The sequence below is a fragment of the Sylvia atricapilla genome, chromosome 4 (assembly GCF_009819655.1).
Source record: "Sylvia atricapilla isolate bSylAtr1 chromosome 4, bSylAtr1.pri, whole genome shotgun sequence".
Classification (NCBI taxonomy): domain Eukaryota; kingdom Metazoa; phylum Chordata; class Aves; order Passeriformes; family Sylviidae; genus Sylvia; species Sylvia atricapilla.
This window is the reverse complement of record NC_089143.1, coordinates 32,013,858-32,034,958: the sequence shown is the minus strand read 5'-3', so window position 1 is coordinate 32,034,958 and position 21,101 is coordinate 32,013,858. Positions and strand designations below refer to the sequence as shown.

Sequence of the window (21,101 nt, the reverse complement as noted above, 5' to 3'; positions counted from 1 at the left end):
TCTCCCCTGTCCCTGAGTTAGACAGCAAGTCAATGGTGACATCTCCAGGGGGGTCGCAGTTGACAGGAAGTCCATGGTGGCAGCTCTTGGGGGTGTCCCCACAATGCCAGGGCCTGTCTCTTGGACAGGAAGTTGATAGTGGCAGGCCCATAGGGGTGTCTCCATGATAACAGGGGGGTCTCAGTTGGAGATGAATTCAACAATGGAGTCTCCAGGAAGGTCTCAGTTGGACAGGAAGTCAATCTCCAGGAGGGCCCCTCAATTGGACAGGAGGTCAATGGTGACACGTCCCAGGGTCCCCTCAGCTGGACAAGAAGTCAGTGATGGCACTTCCTGTGTAGTCTCAGTTGGACAGGAAGTCAATAGTGGCAGGTCCTGGGAGTGTCCCCACAATGCCAGGGCCCCTCAGTTGGACAGGAAGTCGATGGTGGCCCTCACGCTGCGCGCCGTGCGCGTGTCCAGCGCGGTCACCTTGATCTCAGTGTCCCCAAACTGCATGCTGGCTCGGATCTCCCGTCGGCCCCGTGCCACGCCCCCCGTGTCCCCTGCATCCCCCGCGTCCCCCAGCTCCAGGCTGATGGTCCCGCACTTCCTGACGCCGGGGTCAGTGATGTACACCACGTCGTCAGTGTCGCAGCAGTAGATGTTGATGATGGTCCTGCGCTGGCCGGGCCGGGCTGGGCAGTAACTCCTCTGGACCACCTCTCCCAAGGCCACCGACTGGTCCACGGTCACAAACTTCTCGAAGATGTCGGTGCACCAGTTCTTGCCCTCCTTGACCAGCAGCTTCTCCCGCGGGTGTTTCCCCTCCACGAACTTGTTGAGGACGCCCACGCCGTAGGTGAGCGGGGAGCGGCGCACCCGCACCACGCCGGGGTCCAGGCCGAAGAGCACGGCCCCTTTGAGGATGGTCAGCCCCACGTCCTGAGGGACGATGACCCGGCAGCGGTGGCCGAAGGCGGCCTGCACCGCCCGCTGCAGCATGGCCGACTCGGCAAAGCCGCCCACCAGGAACAGGAATTTGACGCCTTGCACCTCGGGTTTCTTCAGGAGGGTATCTGGAGAAAAGGGATGGGGAGGGATGAAAGGGGAGAGGTTTGGGGTTGGGATGGTGGAGAAAGGGATGTGTAGAAAGGATGGGGTGATTTGTGGGGCCAGGGATGGAGGGAGTCCAGGAATGGGGGCAGTTCCAGGGGTGGAATGGGGCCCCAGGGACAGGGAGGGTCCCAAGGACAAAGGGGGTCCCAGGGACAAGGAAGGTCCCAAGGACAAGAGAGGTTCCAGGGACAATGGGAATTCTGGGGAGAAAAGGTTTCCAGGGACAAAGGGTGGTCCTAGGGACAGTGGGATTCCAGGAATAAAAGCTTCCCAGGAACAAGGGGTGGTCCTAGGAACAGGGGGTGGATCCTAGGGACAGTGGGATTCCAGGGATAAAAGATTTTCTGGGACAAGGGGGATTCCAATGACAAGGACTGTTCCAGGAATGGGGGATCCCAGGGACAAAGAGGGTTCCAGAGACAGGGGTGGACCCAGAGACATGGTAGGTTCCAGAGTGTGGGATTGTCCCAGGGATGGAGGGATCTCTTGGGCATGGGATGGTCCCAAGCGTAGGGGGGCTCACAAGGACAGGGGTGCTCCCAGGGACTGGAAGGATTCCAGGGATGGGGAATGATCCAGGGACAGGGGTCCTCATGGCTGGGCGTGTCTCACCGATGTGCTGGATGATGTGGCCGATGGTTGGCTGGAACAGCTCATTCATGGCCTCAGGGGACATCCGCAGCATCCCTTGGGACGACCACTTCACCAGGTTGACACTGGAGACAAACAGGGGAACCCAGGCGTGACCCTGTCCCTCCTGGTCCTTCCCTGGACCTACCACCCCTATCCCACCTTTCCCCCTCTCTCCCTTCCCAACGTCAACTCCCTCCATGTCCCCATGCCCCCGAGACTGTCCCCACACTCCAGAGATGTCCCCATGCCCCCAAGGTGCCCCCAATTTTTGTCACCCCTCACTTGCTCTTGCGGAGCGCGGTCTCGACGTTATGGCCGCGGTGTTTGCGGTAGAAGTCAATGAAGGAGAAGGGCAGGGAGATGTTGAGGGGGCTGGAGCGGCTCGGGGCAGCCGCGCGTTTCCTTGCCTCGAAGGCAATGGTCAGGTCCACCCAGGCCGCTGGACGTTTGGCCTTGAAGGTGGCGATGAAATCGTCCCCAAAGATGTGGCACAGGAGCTTCTCAAAGGCCAGGTCCACACCCACGGCCCCGTAGGGACCTCCTGAGGGGACAAGGGTGGGGTCAGGAGGTGGCCCCGTGGTAGCAGTGTCCCCCATAGCAGCCGTGCCCCCCATGGCAGCCTTGTCCCCCGTCACTGTGTTCTGCTACATCTCCATGTCCCTGTGTCACCCACATTCCCATGTCCCCTTGTCCCCCAGCACCACGTTCCATGGTCCTCATGTCTGCTATTCCCATGTCCCAGTGGCACCCACACCTCCATATCCATCCTGATGTCCTCATGTCCATTGTCACTGTGTCCCCCATATCCTCCATGTCCCCATGTCCTCCATATCCCCCTTATCCCTCCTCCCCACCCCTGTCCCTCCGTGTCCCCACAATCCATTCCCCTCTTCCCTCTGTCCCCTCTCGGTCCCCTCGGTTCCCCTGCACTTCCCCCGGGTGCCACCAGGTGAAGCCACAGCTTCACCCACGACCCTTTCATGGTCTCAGCCCGAGTTTGGGGTCACAGCCCGGATTTGGGGGTCCCAACCCGAGTTTGGGGGTCCCAGCCTGGGTTTGAGGGTCCTATCCCAGGTTTGGGGGTCCCAGCTGGGATTTGGGGTCCCGGGAGGATCCCGGAACAGGAAGATAAAGGGTGGAATAGGGATCCTCATCCCACCAGAGGCCTTGTAGAGTTCCTTCAGCGTCCCCTGCGGCTTCTCGATCTGGTGCACGGTCAGATCCACTGTCCCTCCGCCACAATCGGCCACGATGTACCTGTCACCTGCGGGAGGTGGCGGGGACAGCGACAGGGTGGCGTTTCTGGGTGACTCTCCCCACCACACCCACCCGCGGGGACACACAGGGCTGCATTTTCAATGGGGAAAGTGAACCAAAATTTTGGGAATTGGGGGCGGGGCGGAGAGACCAAGGGATGGGATGGTGGCAGGGACACCCCGCCCCTGTTTTGGGGTCAAGTGACAGACCCCACTCGTGTCACCCCCGGGGCAGGAGCACAGTGGGGGTGGCTGTGCCACAAAGGCGACATTTTGGGAATCTCCAGTGGGGACCCCCACCCGTGTCCTCCCCCACCCTCATACCTGCCTGCATCTCCGACCAGAGCTCGCCCACTCCCGACTCCACCAAGAAGGTGCGGCTGTGCCGGGACCGCCGGAGCTGCTCCCGGGCTGGGGGACACAGCCAGGGGTCAGCAGCGGGGTCAGGATCCCCCCCACTTCCTTGGATCCCCACGTTTCCATGGGATCCACCCCTATTTCCATGATATCCTCCTCATTTACTTGTGATCCCCCCCATTTCCATAGGATCTCTCCTATTTCCTTGGATCCACCTCGTTTCCATGGGATCCCACCAATTTCGATGGGATCCATCCCATTTCCATGGGATCCATCCCATTCCCTTGAATCCCCCCTATTCCCCTAAAACCACCCCATTTCCCTGGGATCCATCCTATTCCCGCTGTAGGGTCTGGACTGGGAGCACTGGTGACTCTCCATCCCAATATGGACCTCAATGTGACCCATGGGCTGATCCAGCTTTCCAGCTGCCCTGCTGCGATCCCAAAGGATCCCTCTGGATCCCGCAAGATCCCCCTGTGCCCACCCGTGGTGCCACTCCCACCCCGATCCCACAGCCCGGGTGGGGTTTCCTCTGCTCCCCCCACCCCGTCTCAGGGACATCAAAGCCTCCCGGAAGGGCTGGGATGGATGGGAAAGGTGGGGTTATCCTGGGATATTTTTGGATAATTCCTCATCCTCGGGATCAGCTCGACCAACCCCATAAATCCCACGGGCCTCCAAATCTCCATCTGGGATCATCACCAGCACATCCCAGTTCTGGGGCTTAGTCCCAGCTGAGCAAACTGGGGGTGTCCCGGTAAAGTCCGGGGTCCCATCCATGGGGGGACAGTCCCTGGAGGTGGCCCAGGGACATGGGGTGGTGGCCGAGGTGGCAGGATGGGGACACGGCTCGGAGGTTTATGGGAAAGCATGAAAAAATGCCCTGGATTTGGGGAGGGGGGAATGGGGTCTCTGGGAATGGGGCCTCTGGGAATGGGGGTCTCTGGGAGAGGGGCATCTGGAAGTTGGGTGTCTGGGAATGAGGGGTCTCTGGGAATGGAGGAGTCTCTGAGAGTGAGGGGATCTGGGAATGGGGGAACTCTGGGAATGGGGGTCTGGGAATGGAGGTCTCTAGGAATTGTGTCCTTGGGAATGGGGGAATCTCTGGGAGAGATTCTCTGGGAGTTGGGGGTCTGGAAATGGGGTCCACGTGAATGCGAGGAGTCTCTGGGGATGGGAAATCTCTGGGAATATGGGGTCTCTAGGGATGGGTATCTCTGGGAAAGGGGGGTCTGGGAATGGATGTGTGAGGATGGGAAGTCTGGGAATGGAGGTCTCTGGCAGTGGGGGTTTTCTGGGAATGAGGGGTCTCTAGGAATGGGGTATCTGGCAATGGGGTCTCTGGGGTTAGGGGTTCTCTGACAATGGGGTCTCTGGGGATTTCCCCAGCCACGGCAGCTGACGGTCGGACCCTCCAGACCTGACATGCAGGGCCAGATCCCATTCCCTGCCCCTCTGGCCCCTGTCCCTGTACCGACCCCATTCCCTGGGAATTCCCAATTCCCTGCTCCCCTCACCCTGCCGGAAGCTGGAGTCGATGGGGTGGGTGGTCTCGGCCCCGTTGGCCGGGGGGCGGCAGCTCAGCTCAATCAGCTGGTGCAGCCGCAGCTTGCGGCAGTAAATGGAGGCGGCCTCAGGCTCCAGCGCGATCAGCAGCTGCTCCGGTGTCTCCGGGGACACCAGCCCGGCCTGCGGGGACACACAGTGACATGGAAGGGACAGGGATTCGGGGTGCTCAGGGTGTGTCCTCGTCCCCTTGGTACTCACACAGATCTGGAATTGGGGAGTGCGGGAGGGCCCAACACTCACCAAACGTCAAAATATTCACCCAAAAATTCAACAGGCCAATTGACCACCCAAGGCACGACCCAAGAGCCGAACCAACACCACAAACAGCCGGCTGACAATACAACAACTCAACCCACCGACCAGCCAATGGATGACCGGACCTGACAACACAACAACTCAACTCACCGACCAGCCAATGGATGACCTGACCATCAAACCAACCAACAACCTGACCACCCAACCAACCATCCAACCAACCACTCAACCTGCCATAAACACATCCAGTAACTGAATCAACCAACCAACCAGCCAATGGATGACCTGACCACCCAACCAACCATCTAACCAACCACTCAACCCACCATAAATACATCAAGCCACTCCACCAGCCAACCAACCAACCAACCAACCAACCAACCAATGACCTGCCCATCCAACCACTCAACCTGCTGTAAATCCTTACAACCATCTAACCAACCAACCAACCAACCAACCAACAACCTGACCACCCAAACAACCACCCAACCAACCATCCAACCACCCAGCCCATGACCCAACAACTCAACCACGCAAGTAACCACCCAACCAATCGACTGCTCAATCATCCAACCACTCAAGCAATGACCCAATCAACCAATGAACCAACCAGTGTCCTGAACAACAAAACAACCAACCAACAGCTCAACCAATGACCTGAGCACCAACCCAATCACCCAACCAATGACCCACTCATTCAACCAACCAACCAGCTGCTCAACCAACGTATCAACCAACAACCCAACCACTCAACCAAACAACTGCTCAACCAATGACCTGAGTACCAAATCAACCACCTAACCATTGGCAATTCAACCAACCACCCAACCATCCACTTAACCACCCACATGGCAAATTCTCCACCCACCCACATTTGGTCGGTTTGGGTTGGAAGGACCTTAAACCTCATCTCATTTCACCCTCCACTATGCCAAGCGGATCCAATATGCCCTTGGACACTTCCAGGGATCCAGGGGCAGCCCCAGCAAATCTGGGAATTCCAGCCCAGCCTCTCCCCACCCTCCCAGCTAGGAATTCCTTTCCAAGATCCCACCTAACCCTACTCTCTGGCAGTGGAAATCCAGTTTGAGGGAGGAAGGGGATACCCCAGAGACCACAACTCCTGTGAGGGTCACCACATCGTCACCATCCAAAGTCCCCCCACCTTGTAGGCCGCTTCCCTCATGAACTGCTTGGCTGGCTGCTTCCAGATGGCTGGCACAGTGAGGACCCAGCGGATGGCGTCGCTCTCGGGCAGGGATGGGCACTGGTCCTTCAGCTCCTGCCAGGAGACAAGCAGCAGGTGACACTTGGGGGGTCCTGGCAAATCATGGAATGGTTTGGGTTGGGAGGGACCTTAAATCCCATCCAGTCCAACCCAGAATCACCTCCTGCTATTCCAGGTGGCTCCAAGTCAGGAGAGACCTTAAATCCCATCCTGTCCCACCCAGGGACGCCTCCCGCTATTCCAGTTGGCTTCAAGCCCCAATGTCCTTGGACACTTCCAGGGATAGAGCAGCCACAGCTTCTCTAGGAATTTCATTCCAGAGCCTCCCCACCCTCACGTGGAGAGGACACAGGGGATTCCATTTGGGAAGGAGGACGGAGGGATGGAAGTGGCCCCACCTGCACTGCGTGCTGCTTGAAGAAGCGTAGTGCGTGGGCGAACACCTCCAGCGCCGCCATCTTCTTCCCGTTGACAGCTTCCAGCTCTGTTTTCATGGTCAGATCCTACCGGGAACAGCAAATTGATCACCCAGGGGGCTGAGAGGAGGCTGGATCCATCACCAAACCTCAGGAATTTTCTCATCCCCCTGAGCCAACCACAACAGCCGAGGCTCAGGTACCTGAAGCTTTGTGCAGCCACATCCACTCACCCTGGAGCAGCTCAGAATGGGAGAACCTCAAATTCACCCCCTTAAAATGGGCTAAAATTGGGGGGTTTTTTTCCTACATTTCAATGCCAAGAACATCAGGATGGGAGCAAGGACTCACGCTAGTGCTGTGGATCTTCATCTTAAACTTCTCGAAGTAGAACCACTCGCGGGCCTCCTCGGGGTCCAGGTCATGGTAATAATCGCGGGCGGTGTAGCCGAAGCTGTGGAATGTCCCCTCCGGGGTCAGCAGGAGGCTGGTGGGGGTCTTCTGGTTGGCCACGCCCGGGTCCCCCCCCTTCCCATTTCCTGCAAAGAGGAGCCGGAGCAAGTGAACTTCCAGGGAATGCCGGGTTTGATTTGTTTCTATGGGCATGGGCTAAAGGACTTTAAAGGGGGACAGAGGAGGAGGGGTGATGCTGCTCCATCCTCTGAAGAATTTCATGGAGTTCCAGACTGGTTTGGGTTGGGAGGGACCTTAAAGCTCCTCCAGTGCCACCCCTGCCATGGGCAGGGACACCTCACACCGTCCCAGGTGGATCCAGCCTGGCCTTGGGCACTGCCAGAGATCCAGGGGCAGCCCCAGCAAATCTGGGAATTCCAGCCCAGCCCCTCCCCACCCTCCCAGCCAGCAATTGCTGCCCAACATCCCAGCCCAATGACCCCCCTTTCCCAGTGAGAAGCCATTCCCTGTGTCCTGTCCCTCCAGGCCTTGTCCCCAGCCCCTCTCCAGCTCTCCTGGAGCCCCTCCAGGGACTCTGAGCATTCCCTGGAATTTTCCCTTCTCCAAGGGAACATTCCCAACTCTCCCAGAGCAGAGAGGCTCCATCCCTGGGAATATCCTCATTCCACACTTTCCACCTGCTGCTGCCAGGAATCGTCTCCTACCAACCCAACTTCTGACCACTTTGGGGGCCATGAAAGTCCTTTTCCCTGCTCCAGGAGCAGCTCCAGGGCTTCTGGCAGGTCCTCACCTCATCATGTGGATGGCCTCGGGGTCGCTGGTGAAGCTGAAGGCGTAACCGCTGGAGGTGGTGCCAAAGTCGATGGCCACCACCACGGAGAAGGACGGCGCCTGCTGAGAGCGTGCCTCGCTCCGCTGGAAGGCAAGGAATGGGATCAAGCATTCAGCTGAGGCTGGCTGATGCCAGAAAAAGAGTGAGAAACCCCAGGAAGGGCTTTGTTTTCCCAGGATTTTTCCCAGATTTTCACCCAATTTGGTGATTTTTCTTCTCACACATCTTCATCTCATGAAGAAAGGTTCTCCCATATTTCATGGTGGTTCCAATGGGACACAGGGATTTGGGCAGCCCTGGAGAGGAATGGGTGCCCTTGGGAGCAGCCAGGGTGGTGGGGGGGTCCTGGTTTTACTGTGGTTTATTTTATTAATTATTTTATCCCCCCTCACTCAGACCCTGAAATCAGAGCTGAGATTCCCCAAAATCTTTCGTGTGTCCTGTCTCACTGCAAGGGACATTGACCCAAGGGTCACTCAGTTAAAAACCTTCCCTGTCACCGTCACCTTGTCCCACATGTTCCCAGGGGTCCCTCAGTTGAAAATATTCCTTTGGTCCAGTCTCACCCCAAGGGACATTGTCCCAGGTGTCCCCAAGCATGATTCAGTTAAAATCCTTCCCTGTGTCCAATCTCATCTTGTCCCACGTGTCCTCATGGATCACTGAACCTAAACCCTTCCCTGCTCCCCATCTTGGACTAGGTGACACCACCCCAGGTGTCCCCAACGGTCCCCAGCTGAAAACCTTCCCTGTGTCCAGCCTCACTCCCAGGGACATAGTCCCACATGTCCCTAAGGATCATTCAGCCAAAAACCTTCCTGTGTCCAGTCTCACCTTATCCCATATGTCCCCAAGGGCCACCCAGCTGAAAATCCCCCTGGCCCAGATGTTTTGGGATGTCCCTCCCGCTGCCCCCACACTTTTCCTGTCCCCGTGTCCCTGTCCCTTCCCTCTGGGGCTGTCCCTGTGCCGAAGACGCCGTAAGGATATAACAAGGCCCTGTCCCTGTGTCACCAGGGGAAGCTGAAAGCCTCGTTAACTTTTAATGCCCCCAGATTTGATAAGTGAGGACAAGGAGCTGGCCGGGAAAAACTCCGGGATCAGCAGGGAAGAGGCGGCCGGTGCAGGAATGTGCAGGCACAAGGAATTCCGGGGAGGATCCAGCTCTGGAACGCAGCCTCCCACACCCAGCAGGAGGTTTGTGGGGTTAAATATTTCCTGGTGGGTCTTTCCAGAGCTGGGAAACCCCTCCAATCCTGAAAATCCCATGGATAAAGGATGGGGATGGACTGTCCCATCCTGTGAGGCTGGAGGGGATGGAGACTGGACTGGGAGAAACTGGGGAAGGACCAGAGGGGGAAAGGACAGAGGGACAGACCCCAGTAGCCCACAGGGACCCCCAAAATGGCCTTACTGGATCCCGCAATTGCTTTTCTGGGATCCCACAACTGCCTTAGTGGGACCCCACACTGGTCTTACTGGGATCCCACAACAGCCTTATGGGAATGGCACAACAGTCTTACTGGGAATGGCACAATGGCCATACTGAGACTCCACAATTGCCTTACTGGGACCCCACAATGGCCATACTGGGATCCCCCAACAGCTTTACTGGGACCCTATAACAGCCTCACTGGACCCCCACAACTGCCTTATTGGGATTCCACAGTGGTCTTACTGGGAATGCCCCGTAACAGCCTTATGGGGAATGGCACAATGGCCTTACTGGGACCCCACAATGGCCATACTGGGACCCCACAGTGGCCATACTGGGATCCCACAGTGGCCTTGTTGGAAACCCCATAATGCCCTTACTGGGACCCCACACTGGCCTTACTGGACCCCCCCATGGCCCTACTGGTGCCGCTCTCACCGGTGACTGGGAGGGCGTCAGTGGGGCGATGCTGCAGCTGTCGTGGGGTGTCCCCGGGGAGCCGGGCGGGGACGGCGTTGGGCACCGCTCACCATTGGCACCTGGGGACAATGACAAGTGAGTCTGGGTGATCCCAATGTCCCCAGAGACCCTTTCCCAATGAGAGACCACCTGGGGTATCCCAATGGAGACAGATCCGGGTCAGAAGGGATCCCATTCCTTCACGAAGATTTTTCCCAAGGAGAGACCAGAGACCCCCAGGACATCCTGGATGGAGACAGATCTGGAGTGGGAAGGGATCCCAGCCCTTTTCCCCAAGGAGAGACCACACAGGACACCCCAATGGAGACAGATCTCGGGTGGATGTGGTGATGGAGGGGACAGAGTCACAGTGGGGGCTCCAGATGTGGGGTCCATAAAATCATGGAACTGTGGGATGTATGGAGTTGAGGAGGTCCCTAAATCCCATCCAGTGCCACCCTATCCATGGGCATGGACACCTTTCATTATCCCAGGTGGCTCCGACACAACCTTGGACACTTCCAGGGATGGGGAAGCTGCTCCGGGCCAGCAGCTGGAAGGTTTGGATTCAGTGGGAACAGAGGAAAATTTGGGAAGAGGGAAAGGAAGTATCTGTGGTTCAAATCCATGGAGAACCAGTGAGGGAGGGTGGGTCCAGCTCAGACACCACAATCCAGAACATCCCAGTTTCCTAGAGACCTGCGTGAGCTCGTGGTAATCCCAAAATCTGGGGTGGGGATCTCAAGGATCTTGGTTCCTCCTCCTCTTCCTCCTCGTGGAGCCGTCACAGTCCCCTCCAGCAACAGAATTCCAGCCCCACTGATCTCAGAATTGGGATGGGATGAGCCCCTGGGTCACCGCCCCCACACTGGGGACATGGGGCTGTCCCACCTGCGCTGCCCTGGGCACCTGGCTCCAATTAGCAGCCGGCATTAATTAATCACCACCCACAGAAGAGCAGCTGGACAGGCTCCAGCTGGAAGGAGCTGGGGGAGCTGATGGAGCGGCTTTCCCAAGGGATTGGGATTGGAATGGGTAAAGTGTTGGGAATGGGGTGTGGGGTCCAGGCACTGACACTGGGGAGGTGAAGGGACTGTCAGCCCCAAAACCAGTGTTTTGGGATTGCCAATCCTGCCGGGATCCTGCTGGGATACTGTTGGGATCCTGCCAGGATCCTGCTGGGATCAGGGCCATGGGAGCAGGGATGAGCAGTGCCCACCCCCAGCAAGGCTCTGGACAGATTTGGGAACAGTAGAGGAGGTTCCATGGTTGGAGGGATTTGGGAACAGAGGAGGCTCCTCAGGGAAGACCAAACTCCATCTCTCCTTCCCTGGGGTCTGGACAAACCCACCCCAGCTCCCAGTGACACCAGTTTGCACTGGGACAGCCACTGGGACACCCTTAGGAAGTTCTGGATCCCTAGGGAATGCTCCAGGAATGCTCTGGGATCCCCCAACAACAGCAGGTGTGGGATTGGCATTAGAATTGGGATTGGCACTGGCATTGGGATTGGGGTTGGCATTGGCATTGGGGTTGGGGTTGGGATTGGCATTGGGGTTGGCATTGGCATTGGAACTGGGATTGGAAGTGGGACTGGCATTGGGGTTGGCACTGGGATTGGTCTGATGCAAATTTCCCATGTCTGGGGAAGAGCTGGGGACAGTGACTGCAGTGTACCCCCGGCCCCAGAGCTGTGACAGTGACACGTCTGCTGTCCCCTACACCTGCTCCGTAAGTGCTTTTCCCTGTATCCGTGTCTGTCCCATAAATATTTGATCCCAGACAAATGGGAACCGTCTCTCGGCTGCCTCCGCATGCGACGGAGCCGGGGGGACCCGTGACCCCCCTGGAGAGCCTTGGACATGAAACCTCATTCCTGCAGAGAAGGATCAGGATGAGGGGGAGGAATTCCTGCCCCGGCCTCAGCAATCCTGGTTTGTTTTGGGGTGGAGGGCTCAGGTTTGGGATGGTGGGATGGGGTTTGGGATGGCAGGATGAGGTTTGGGATGGAGGGCTCAGATTTGAGATGGCTGGATTAGGATGGAAGGATGATCTGTGGGATGGAAGCCTCAGGTTTGGGATGGCAGGATTAGGATGGAATGATAACGTTTGGGATGGTGGGATCCCATTTTGCCTGGAATGATTGTGTTTGGGATGGTGGGATGAGGTTTGAGATAACAGGATCAGGTTTGTGATGGTGGGATCAGACTTGAGATGGAAGGATGAGATTTGGGATTGCAGGATGAGGTTTGGGACAGTGGGGTCAGGTTTGGGATTGTGGGATCAGGTTTAGGATAGTGGGATGAGGTTTGAGATGGCGGGATGAGGTTTGGGATGGAAAGATCAGGTTTGGGATGGCGGGATCAGGTTTGAGATAACAGGATGAGGTTTGGCATGGCAGATCAGGTTTGGGATAGTGGGATCAGGTTTGGGATGTCAGGATCAGGTTTGGGATGATGGGATCAGATTTGGGATGGTGGACTCAGGTTTAGGATGGAACAATAAGTTTTGGAATGGTGGGATCAGGTTTGCAATGGTGGGATCAGGTTTGGGATGGTGGGATCAGATTTCCTCACACAGCTGGTTCTGGTTATCCCAACACAGGAGCTGTGGAGGGGACACAGAGGGGGGATAGCAGGACCCGGACATGGAATGATCATCTGGGAGGGTCAGGGGACATCCCAGCCCGTGCCACCCTCTTGGGGACATCCTTACCCATCCGCAGGTTCTGCATCCCGGGCTCCAGGAGCATCGCCATGGCCTCGCTGCCCACCTGCAAAAGGAGGGAACAAAATCCATCCCTGCGTCCCCTTGGTGGTGTGGGGTGTCCCCTCAGTGTCACCCCAGCCTTGACCCCCAAAAAAACACTCCAGGGATGGGATTTATAGGGTCGGCAGGAGAGGACACCAAATCCCAGCTCACAGTGGGGTGTGGCTGTTCCCAGTTCAGGGCACGGGGGATTGTCACCACCCAGGGTGTCACTGTGGGGTCAGGGGCCCGAGTTCCTGTCGCCGAGCAGGTCAGACAGATGTGCAAGATCCAGGTGTGTGGGATCCAGATGCACAGGGCATAGCTGTGTGGAAATCGCTGCGTGGAAATCGCTGCTCCTGCACATTTTTACCCTCAACCAAAGCCTGTTTTTTGGTTGTTTGGTTTGGGAGTTTTTTTTGGTGGGGGGGGGAGCTTGTTTAGGAAACATTCCCAAAAAAATTCCGGGGATTCTGACCCAGCCTGGACCAACTCCAAATTTTCTTCCCCAGGATAACGCCCCAGCCCCTGGCTCCCTTCCCGAGGCCACAGCCCCCTCGCCGACTGCTCTCATCCCAAAAATCCAGAGGCTCAGGATAGGGCTGAGCTCATCGAGAGAGGCCTTGCCGCCCGCCAAACCCACCCACGGGGTGCCCGACCCCACAGCCTTTCCTCTTCCCCCCCCAAAAAAAACCCCAAAAACCCCTCGGGATACCAACGGCAGGTGGGGAGGTTTTCCCTGGAATTTGGGGGGTCCAGCTCTGGCCACCCCGGAGCTGCATGCTGGTGACACAGAGTGGGGTCCTGGGGGTGGTCCATAGGGTTTTCCACCAAAATGAGGGTTTTTTCCCACCAAAAGGGAGGGGGGGGAGGGGGGGGGTTGTACCAAAATGAGGGGGAGGGTACTACCAAAATAGAGTTTTTTTCCAACGAAATGAAGGGGGTTTCCACCAAAATGGAGGGGGGGGTTCCACCTAAATAGGGTTTTTCCTCCGAAATGGGGTTTTTTTTCCACCAAAATGGGAGGGTTTTCCACCAAAATACAGGAGTTTTCTGTCAAAATGGGGGGGGGGGGTGTCCACCAAAATGGGGAGTTTTCCACCAAAATGGGGCTTTCTCCACCGAAATGGGGCTTTTTTCCACCGAAATGGGTATTTTTCCACCAAAATGGGGGGTTTCCTACCAAAATGGGGCTTTCCAGGAGGTTTTCCTGTAGGGAATCTCAGCCCCCAACTCTTTTGGGGGGATTATTTTTGGGGGGGGGGAGGTGGGTATTTTTTTGGGATTTGTATCTTTTCCCAGCTGCCTGGAGCTCAGGTTGTGCATTAGGACGGGCAGGGATGTCCCCAGTGTCCCCAGCCCCGCTGTCCTGAGCTCCCGCACGGAGACGGAGGGACACGCCAGCCCCAGATCGGGGCAGGATCCCGATAGTTACCGGTGATATTTTTTTAGGATTTTCCACCATTTCCGCCTCTGCGGGGGCTCACGGAAACGGGGAAAGGAAACGAAGTTTGGGACGGGATCAGGGCGGGGGAGGTGGGAGCGACACCGGGGTTGTGGCGCGGGGACAGCGGCGTGGTGACCCCACAACTCGGGGTGACCTCGTAAACTCGGGTGTCCCCATAATTCGGGGTGTCCCCGTAGTTCGGGGTGATCCCGCAAACTCGGGGTGACCCCATAAACCAGGTGTCCGCATAACTCAGGGTGACCCCACAAACTTGGGATGTCCCCATAGCTCGGCGTGATCCCACAAACTGGGGATGTCCCACAAAGTCGAGGTGACCCCACAAACTCGGGGTGATCCCGTAAACTGGGAGTTGTCCCCAGAACTCGGGATGTGCTCATAACTCGGGGTCACCCCACAACTCGGGATGACCCCACAAACCCTGGATGTCCCCATAAGTCAGGGTGATCCCACAAACTCTGTGTGTCCCCACAAACTCTGTGTGTCCCCACAATTCCGGTTGATCCCACAAACTCTGTGTGTCCCCACAACTTGGGGTGATCCCATCACCTCGAGGGGTGACCCCACAAACTCGCGATGTCCCCACAACTCAGGGTGATCCCACAAACTGCGGGTTGTCCCCACAAACTCGGGGTGACCCCACAAAGTCGGTCTGTCCCCGCAGGACACCTGTGAGGCTCAAGGCAGCTGTGTGACTCACATCCAGATGTGCTAGGACAGAAGCAGCTGTTTGTCCCCAAATCCCCGCTGTGCCAGGGCTGTGGGGTTGGGGACACCCCAAATCCTCCGGGTGAAGCTCTTGGGGTTCCCTGGAGCCTTTCCCTGTCCCCTCCGCCCTGGCTGGGACACAGGAGTCCCCCGGCACGGGCTGCCACCCCCGCACGGTGCTGGCACTGCCTCTGTGGTGTCCCGGCGGTGTCCCTAGTGGTCCCAGCGGTGTCCCCAATGGTCCCAGCGGTGTCCCCCAGGACATGCCACACGGGGACAATGTCCCAGCGTCCTTCCCCGCTCCCCCCCCTCCCCGTCCCCACAACCCCCCAATTCCCACAGGGAAGAGGCCACCCCTAGTGCCACCCCCCCTCATTGACCCCAAACCGGACGGTGACCCCATGGGCGGTGCCACTCTCCCCGCGGCCAGGGGGACAGCGCTGCTCCCCGTGTCCCCAAGCCCTGCTGTCCCGCCAACCCCTCCGGCCACTCACCGCTGTGGGGGGCACACAAACCGGGGAGCCCTCGGTGCTTTGTCACCCGGGGGTTGGTGGGCCCCGAGGTGGCCGCGGCTGTGTCCCCTGTCCTGCCCGCGGCTCTGTCCCCGTCGGGGGCCCCTCGCAGCCCCCCGTGCTCCGGTTTCCTCCCACTGCCTCGTCCCAGCCCAGGCTGCGCCTCAAATTGCAATTCCAGCTGCAGATGTGGGAGCGGGAGGAGGAGGAGGAGAAGGAGGCAGGGCCAGCCCCAGTCCCGCCGGCAGCGGAACCTCCGCTCCCCGCCCGGCCGCGGCCACCGAGGAGAGGGGGACAAGTGTCCCCAAACCGGCCTGGGCGGGGGACATGCCGCCCTCACACCCCCCACGAGTGTCACCCTGAATTCGCACTGCCGGGTTTGTGTCACCGCGCGGCGCCCGGGTGACATCGACTCTGTCCCCGCGTCTGTCTGTCCCCACAGCCAGCGCCATCCCCAGCTCGGTGTGATCCCGGGATTCTCCTCCCCGCGGGCGTCCCCGTTCCCAAAGGAGAGACCTGGATGGGGGTTGGGATCTGATCGGGAGGATCCCAGACTTGGGATGAGAGCTGGGAGATCCCAGATTTGGGATCAGAGGTGGGAGATCTTAGATTTGGGCTCAGAACTGGGGTGTCCCAGATTTGGGATCCGAGCTCTGAGACCCCAAGGGAAGGAGACAAAGGATCCATCCTGTCATTCCCAAAAATCTCCATAATGGGAAGAATCCACCCATGGGGAGCCTCAAAAGCATAGGCAGAATATTGGGATCGTTCTGACAACAGGGATATTTGGGATCATCGGGATCACAGAGTCAGGAGCACTGAGATAATTGGGATGGTCGAGATAATTGGGATCATTTGGATCATTTGGGTCACTGAGATTGCTGGGATGGCTGAGATAATTAGGATTGTTTCAATTATTAGGATCACTGAGATAATGGGGGTCGTTGGGATCATTTGGATCACTGAGGTTGTTGGGATCACTTGGATCATTTGGGTCATGGACATCATCGGGGATTTGGGATCACTGAGGGTTTGGGATCAATTCATCTGTTTGGATCGCTGAGATCATTGGGATCAAGCCCCTGGGATCATTGGGATCAAGCCTCTGGGATCATTTGTATCATTGGGATCAAACCCCTTGAATCACTGGGATCAAGTCCCTGGAATCATCTGGATCATTGGGATCAAATCCCTGGGATCATTTGGATTATTGGGATCAAACCTCTGGGATCATTAGGATCAAGGTCAGGAAACCCCTGGCCTGGAATGCGGTGCCCTGGAGCAGGACCTCCTGTGACCATGGGGGTGACACCAGTGGAGGGACAACGGGGAGGGGACAAAGTGTCACCTCCTGAGCCAGTGGACTCCCCAACCCCAAAGGCAACAGGCAAGGCTTTTCGGAGCAGCATTTGGGATTATATCGGGGCTGTACTGGGATTTTGGGGGGTCTCCAGGTGTCCCTGCCCCCCCAGCCCTGCCTGGCACCGCTGTCCCGGGGCCGGGGAAGGTTCTGGATGGGGACGGGGGGACACAGGGACAAGGGCGGGGGCTCCACCCGTGTTTGCGTCCCTGGCGGGCCGACAGAGATGAGGTAGCGCTTTCCGGGAATTCAGGCCCTGCCCATGGAAATGCCGCCGGGACAGGAAACTCGGGACCAGCAGGACAGAGAACCGGGGCTGGGAAAGCAGGCCGGAGCCCAGCCCGGAGCCACAGCTGGTGGGGACACCCGTGTCCCCCACCAGCACATTGGGGTGGCACCGTGTCCCAACCCGGGAGCTGGGACAGGATGTGAACAGCCCCGCCCCTCCTTCCCAATGCTCCTAGTTTGCTCCTTCCCAGCTTTTCTGGGGACAAACTGGGACTTCCCGGGCCGGGCCCTGCAGCATTATGAAGGAGAGGAACCTTCATCATCATCATCCTCACCATCACTGCCCTTCCGGCTGTCCCGCCGCCAGCTGGCGGATCGGGATAACCGGGATGCGAACTGGGATGGGGGACATTGTCCCCACTGTCGCGCCGAGGTGACCCCAACGCCGACGGGACCCCGCGGGGAGGGGGTATAGCCCTCCACCCCCGGCCCCCCGTTTTCCCATTTTCCCCGACACTCCGAGAGCAGGGTTGGGTCCCACCCAGAAGCCTGGGAAGGGCTGGATCGTTTCCTTCCCTCCCGCCTCTCCCGCGGGGACACGCCGTGACACCCCAATTCCCCCATTCCTGAATTTCCGCGTTCCGGGCGGCCAGCCCGTCCCAAAATCTGCCATTCCCACATTCCCGGTATCCCATCCCAAAACGGCCATTCCCACATTCCCAAAACCCCATCCCTTGCACACCCACAGGGACTCGCGGGTGTCCTTGCACACTCCATGTGTGCACACACACACATACACACGTGTACCTATATACATACATTCCATGTGCACACACACACATACAAACACTCCACGCACACACACATGTGCACACACGCGTACATACATTCAAGTGCACACACGTACACACACTCCGTGTGCACACACACACACCTGCATTCACTCCATACGCACACACACACTCCGTGTGCACACACACACACCTGCATTCACTCCATACGCACACACACACTCCGTGTGCACACACACACACCTGCATTCACTCCATACGCACACACACACTCCGTGTGCACACACACACACCTGCATTCACTCCATACGCACACACACACTCCGTGTGCACACACACACACCTGCATTCACTCCATACGCACACACACACGTGCACACACACACACCTGCATTCACTCCATACGCACACACACACTCTGTGTGCACACACACACACCTGCATTCACTCCATACGCACACACACACTCCGTGTGCACACACACACACCTGCATACACTCCATACGCACACACACACGTGCACACACACACACCTGCATTCACTCCATACGCACACACACACTCCGTGTGCACACACACACACCTGCATTCACTCCATACGCACACACACACTCCGTGTGCACACACACACACCTGCATACACTCCATACGCACACACACACTCCGTGTGCACACACCTGTGCACACACACACATGTACATACACTCCACGTGCACACATATGTGCACACCCACGTGCGCACGCACCTCCACCCTTCCCCCTATGGTGTCCCGACTGTCCCCTCCCAAGCGCCCCTGGCAATGCCACGGTGTCCCCCAGCCCTCCCTGTCCCCATGTCGTCTCCCAGAGCGTTCCTGGCTGTCCCCCAGCCCCTCCTGAGGAAGAGGAGGGCGAGCAGGAGGCAGCTACGAGCCATTACCGAGGAGAGGGGACTGCCCTGGGGGTCCCACCGGCCTCCCCCCGCTCCCGAGGCTTTTCCCGGCCCCAGGTCAACCGGAGTTCTCCGGGAAAGGAAAACAAACCGTGAGGGGCTCGGAACGGGGCGGGGGCTGCCGCAGGGCTTCTGCCCTCTGTGGGGTCCCCAAAAGGGTGGGTTGGGGTCCCCAGGGCCCCATCCCCGTGCCCAGCTGTGCCCACATGTGTCCCGGTGTCCCCCTGGCCGCTGGCGCTGAGTGACCAAAGCCAACCCAAGAGCCCCGTTCCCTCCACCGGGAGCCGGGATTTGGGAACGGGGGAGCCAGGACAGTTTGGAATGGGATTGGTTTTCCACAGGGATCTTTGTCACCTCTCCTGAAAGGGGTTAAATCCAGGAATTCCTGGAGTTGAGGGAGGGGGGAAAAGTGACTCCCACCCTATCTGGAATCTGTCCCCGTTGTCCTGTGTGGCAGAATTCCCATTTCCCACATTTCCCACTTCCCAATATCCCAAACGTCCCCTCTGGAGCACCCCAAACTCAGAGATCTCTCCTGGCTGGATGGGACCAGAGGGATTTGGGGAGCTGGGAATTCCCCAGGATCTCACAGCACTCGTCTCAGTCACTCCTTGGGGAGAAACATCGAGGATTTGGGTGAAAAAAAAAAAAAAAAAAAAAAAAAAAAAAAAAAAAAAAAAAAAAAAAAAGAAGACTCTTCCCATTCTCCCGCATCCCTGGGGCAGGAAAAGGGGGGAGCTCCCGCCGCCTGCAGCTGCCAGGACTGACGGTTCAGGTCCTGAAAGGCGTGAAAAGTCCAAAAACGAGGAGCGAAAATGCGAAACGATGTCGCAAAGCGGGAACACGGGTCGGGAACACGGATCAGCCGCCGCAATTCCCGGCGCTCCCGGCGCTGCTGGAAGCGAGAGCGGCGATGGGGACATCGATGTGACAGCAGCCAGCCCTGAGCGATGTTTAAGCACAGTCCTGCACTTCGGGATCCTCGTTTCTATCCCGGGAATGCTCAGGAGGGGGTGGGAGCGGTCAGGACGCACCTCAAGCAACCAAAATTTCCCGAAGTTTCTGCTCCGAGCGCTGGGGAGGAGGGGAAAATGTCACCGTGTCCTACTGGGTGACAGCTCTGAGGTGTCCCCCCCCTGGAGCTGGGAACCCCTCAGGGAAAACCTCGGAATGGAGGAGGATCCCTGGAACATTCCCAGCTTTTCCTGAACTCCCCCGCGAGGAATTCCGAGCCGCAGTTTTTCCTGCCAGCAGTTTTGGGTTTTTCCTGCCAAAACGGGACGTTTCCAACCCCAAAGCTGCTGTTGTTGTTCCTCTCCAAACCTCTCAGGGGTGGGAAAAGCTGTTCCTCATCCCACACTCTCATCCCTCAGCCTCTGGAATCACCAGGCACCGAGGGATTCATCCCAAACATCCCAAACAGATCCCGGGGTTTCTTGGAAAAAGGGACACAGGCAAAATCCCCGGGGGGAAATGGATCCTTAAGATGATTTTTCCGCCAGGAAAATCCCATCCCTGCAGCACCACAGGGAGAATTTTGGTGCATCCACCTGGGAATGGGAACTTTCCTGGGAATGAGAACCTTCCAGGGGACCACCATCCACCTGGGACCAACATTTTCCTGGGAATGAGAATTCCCTGGGAATAAGAATTTTCCCTGGGGAAAAAAAGGACATTGCCAAAATCCTGGGGGGAAATGAATCCTTGGGATGATTTTCCATCCCAGCAGCACCACAGGGGGAATTTTGGTGGTGCCAGGCAGCTCTAGAGGGTGGGAATGGAGCTGAGGGTTTGATCCCTCAGGATTGAGGCCGGGATGGAACAAGAGGAGCTCCGCATCCCTGTTCTCCAGCATTCCATATCCTGTGTGATGCTGGAGTGGTTGGGATCCCCAAATTCCAGAGCCAGGTTCCATCCCAGAGCTGGGAAAAGCTGGATCCTGCCTGTGAGGATGGAGCAAAACATTCCCAAGTGCATCCACCTGGGAATGAGAACTTTCCAGGGGACCAGCACTCTCCTGGGACCAGCATTTTCCTTGAAATGAGAATTTCCTGGGAATTAGAACTTTCCTGGGGAAAAGGGACACAGCCACAACTCCAGGGTGAGAAATGAATCCTTGGGATGCTTTTCTATCCCAGCAGCACCACAGGGGGAATTTTGGTGGTGCCAGGCAGCTCCAGAGGGTGGGAATGGAGTGAGTTGGGAGCTGAGGGTTTGATCCCTCAGGATTTGGGCCAGGATGGAACAAGGGTAGCTTTGTATCCCTGTGCTCCAGCATTCCATTGGGATCCCCAAATTCCAGAGCTAGGTACCATTGCGGAGCTGGGAAACGCCGGATTCTGCCTGTGAGGATGGATATCCAACCCCAGACCTTGGAGCAACACATTCCCAAGTGCCTTTGTC

At 57.7% G+C, this 21,101-nt stretch overlaps 1 protein-coding gene across 1 annotated transcript; it reads right to left on the bottom strand.

Moving 5' to 3' along the window:
- Positions 1 to 262: 262 nt before the first annotated feature.
- Positions 263 to 12,723, bottom strand: HSPA12B (heat shock protein family A (Hsp70) member 12B). The gene is made up of 13 exons (XM_066317525.1): positions 12,671 to 12,723; positions 9,935 to 10,035; positions 8,020 to 8,144; positions 7,900 to 7,909; positions 7,167 to 7,343; positions 6,798 to 6,902; positions 6,337 to 6,453; positions 4,865 to 5,036; positions 3,312 to 3,398; positions 2,891 to 2,995; positions 2,014 to 2,272; positions 1,711 to 1,814; positions 263 to 1,058 (listed from the first exon to the last, which is right to left on the bottom strand). The coding sequence occupies exons 1-13, from the start codon at positions 12,711 to 12,713 to the stop codon at positions 406 to 408; spliced, it is 2,058 nt and encodes a 685-aa protein (XP_066173622.1). The 5' UTR covers positions 12,714 to 12,723; the 3' UTR covers positions 263 to 405.
- Between the last annotated feature and the right edge of the window lie 8,378 nt (positions 12,724 to 21,101).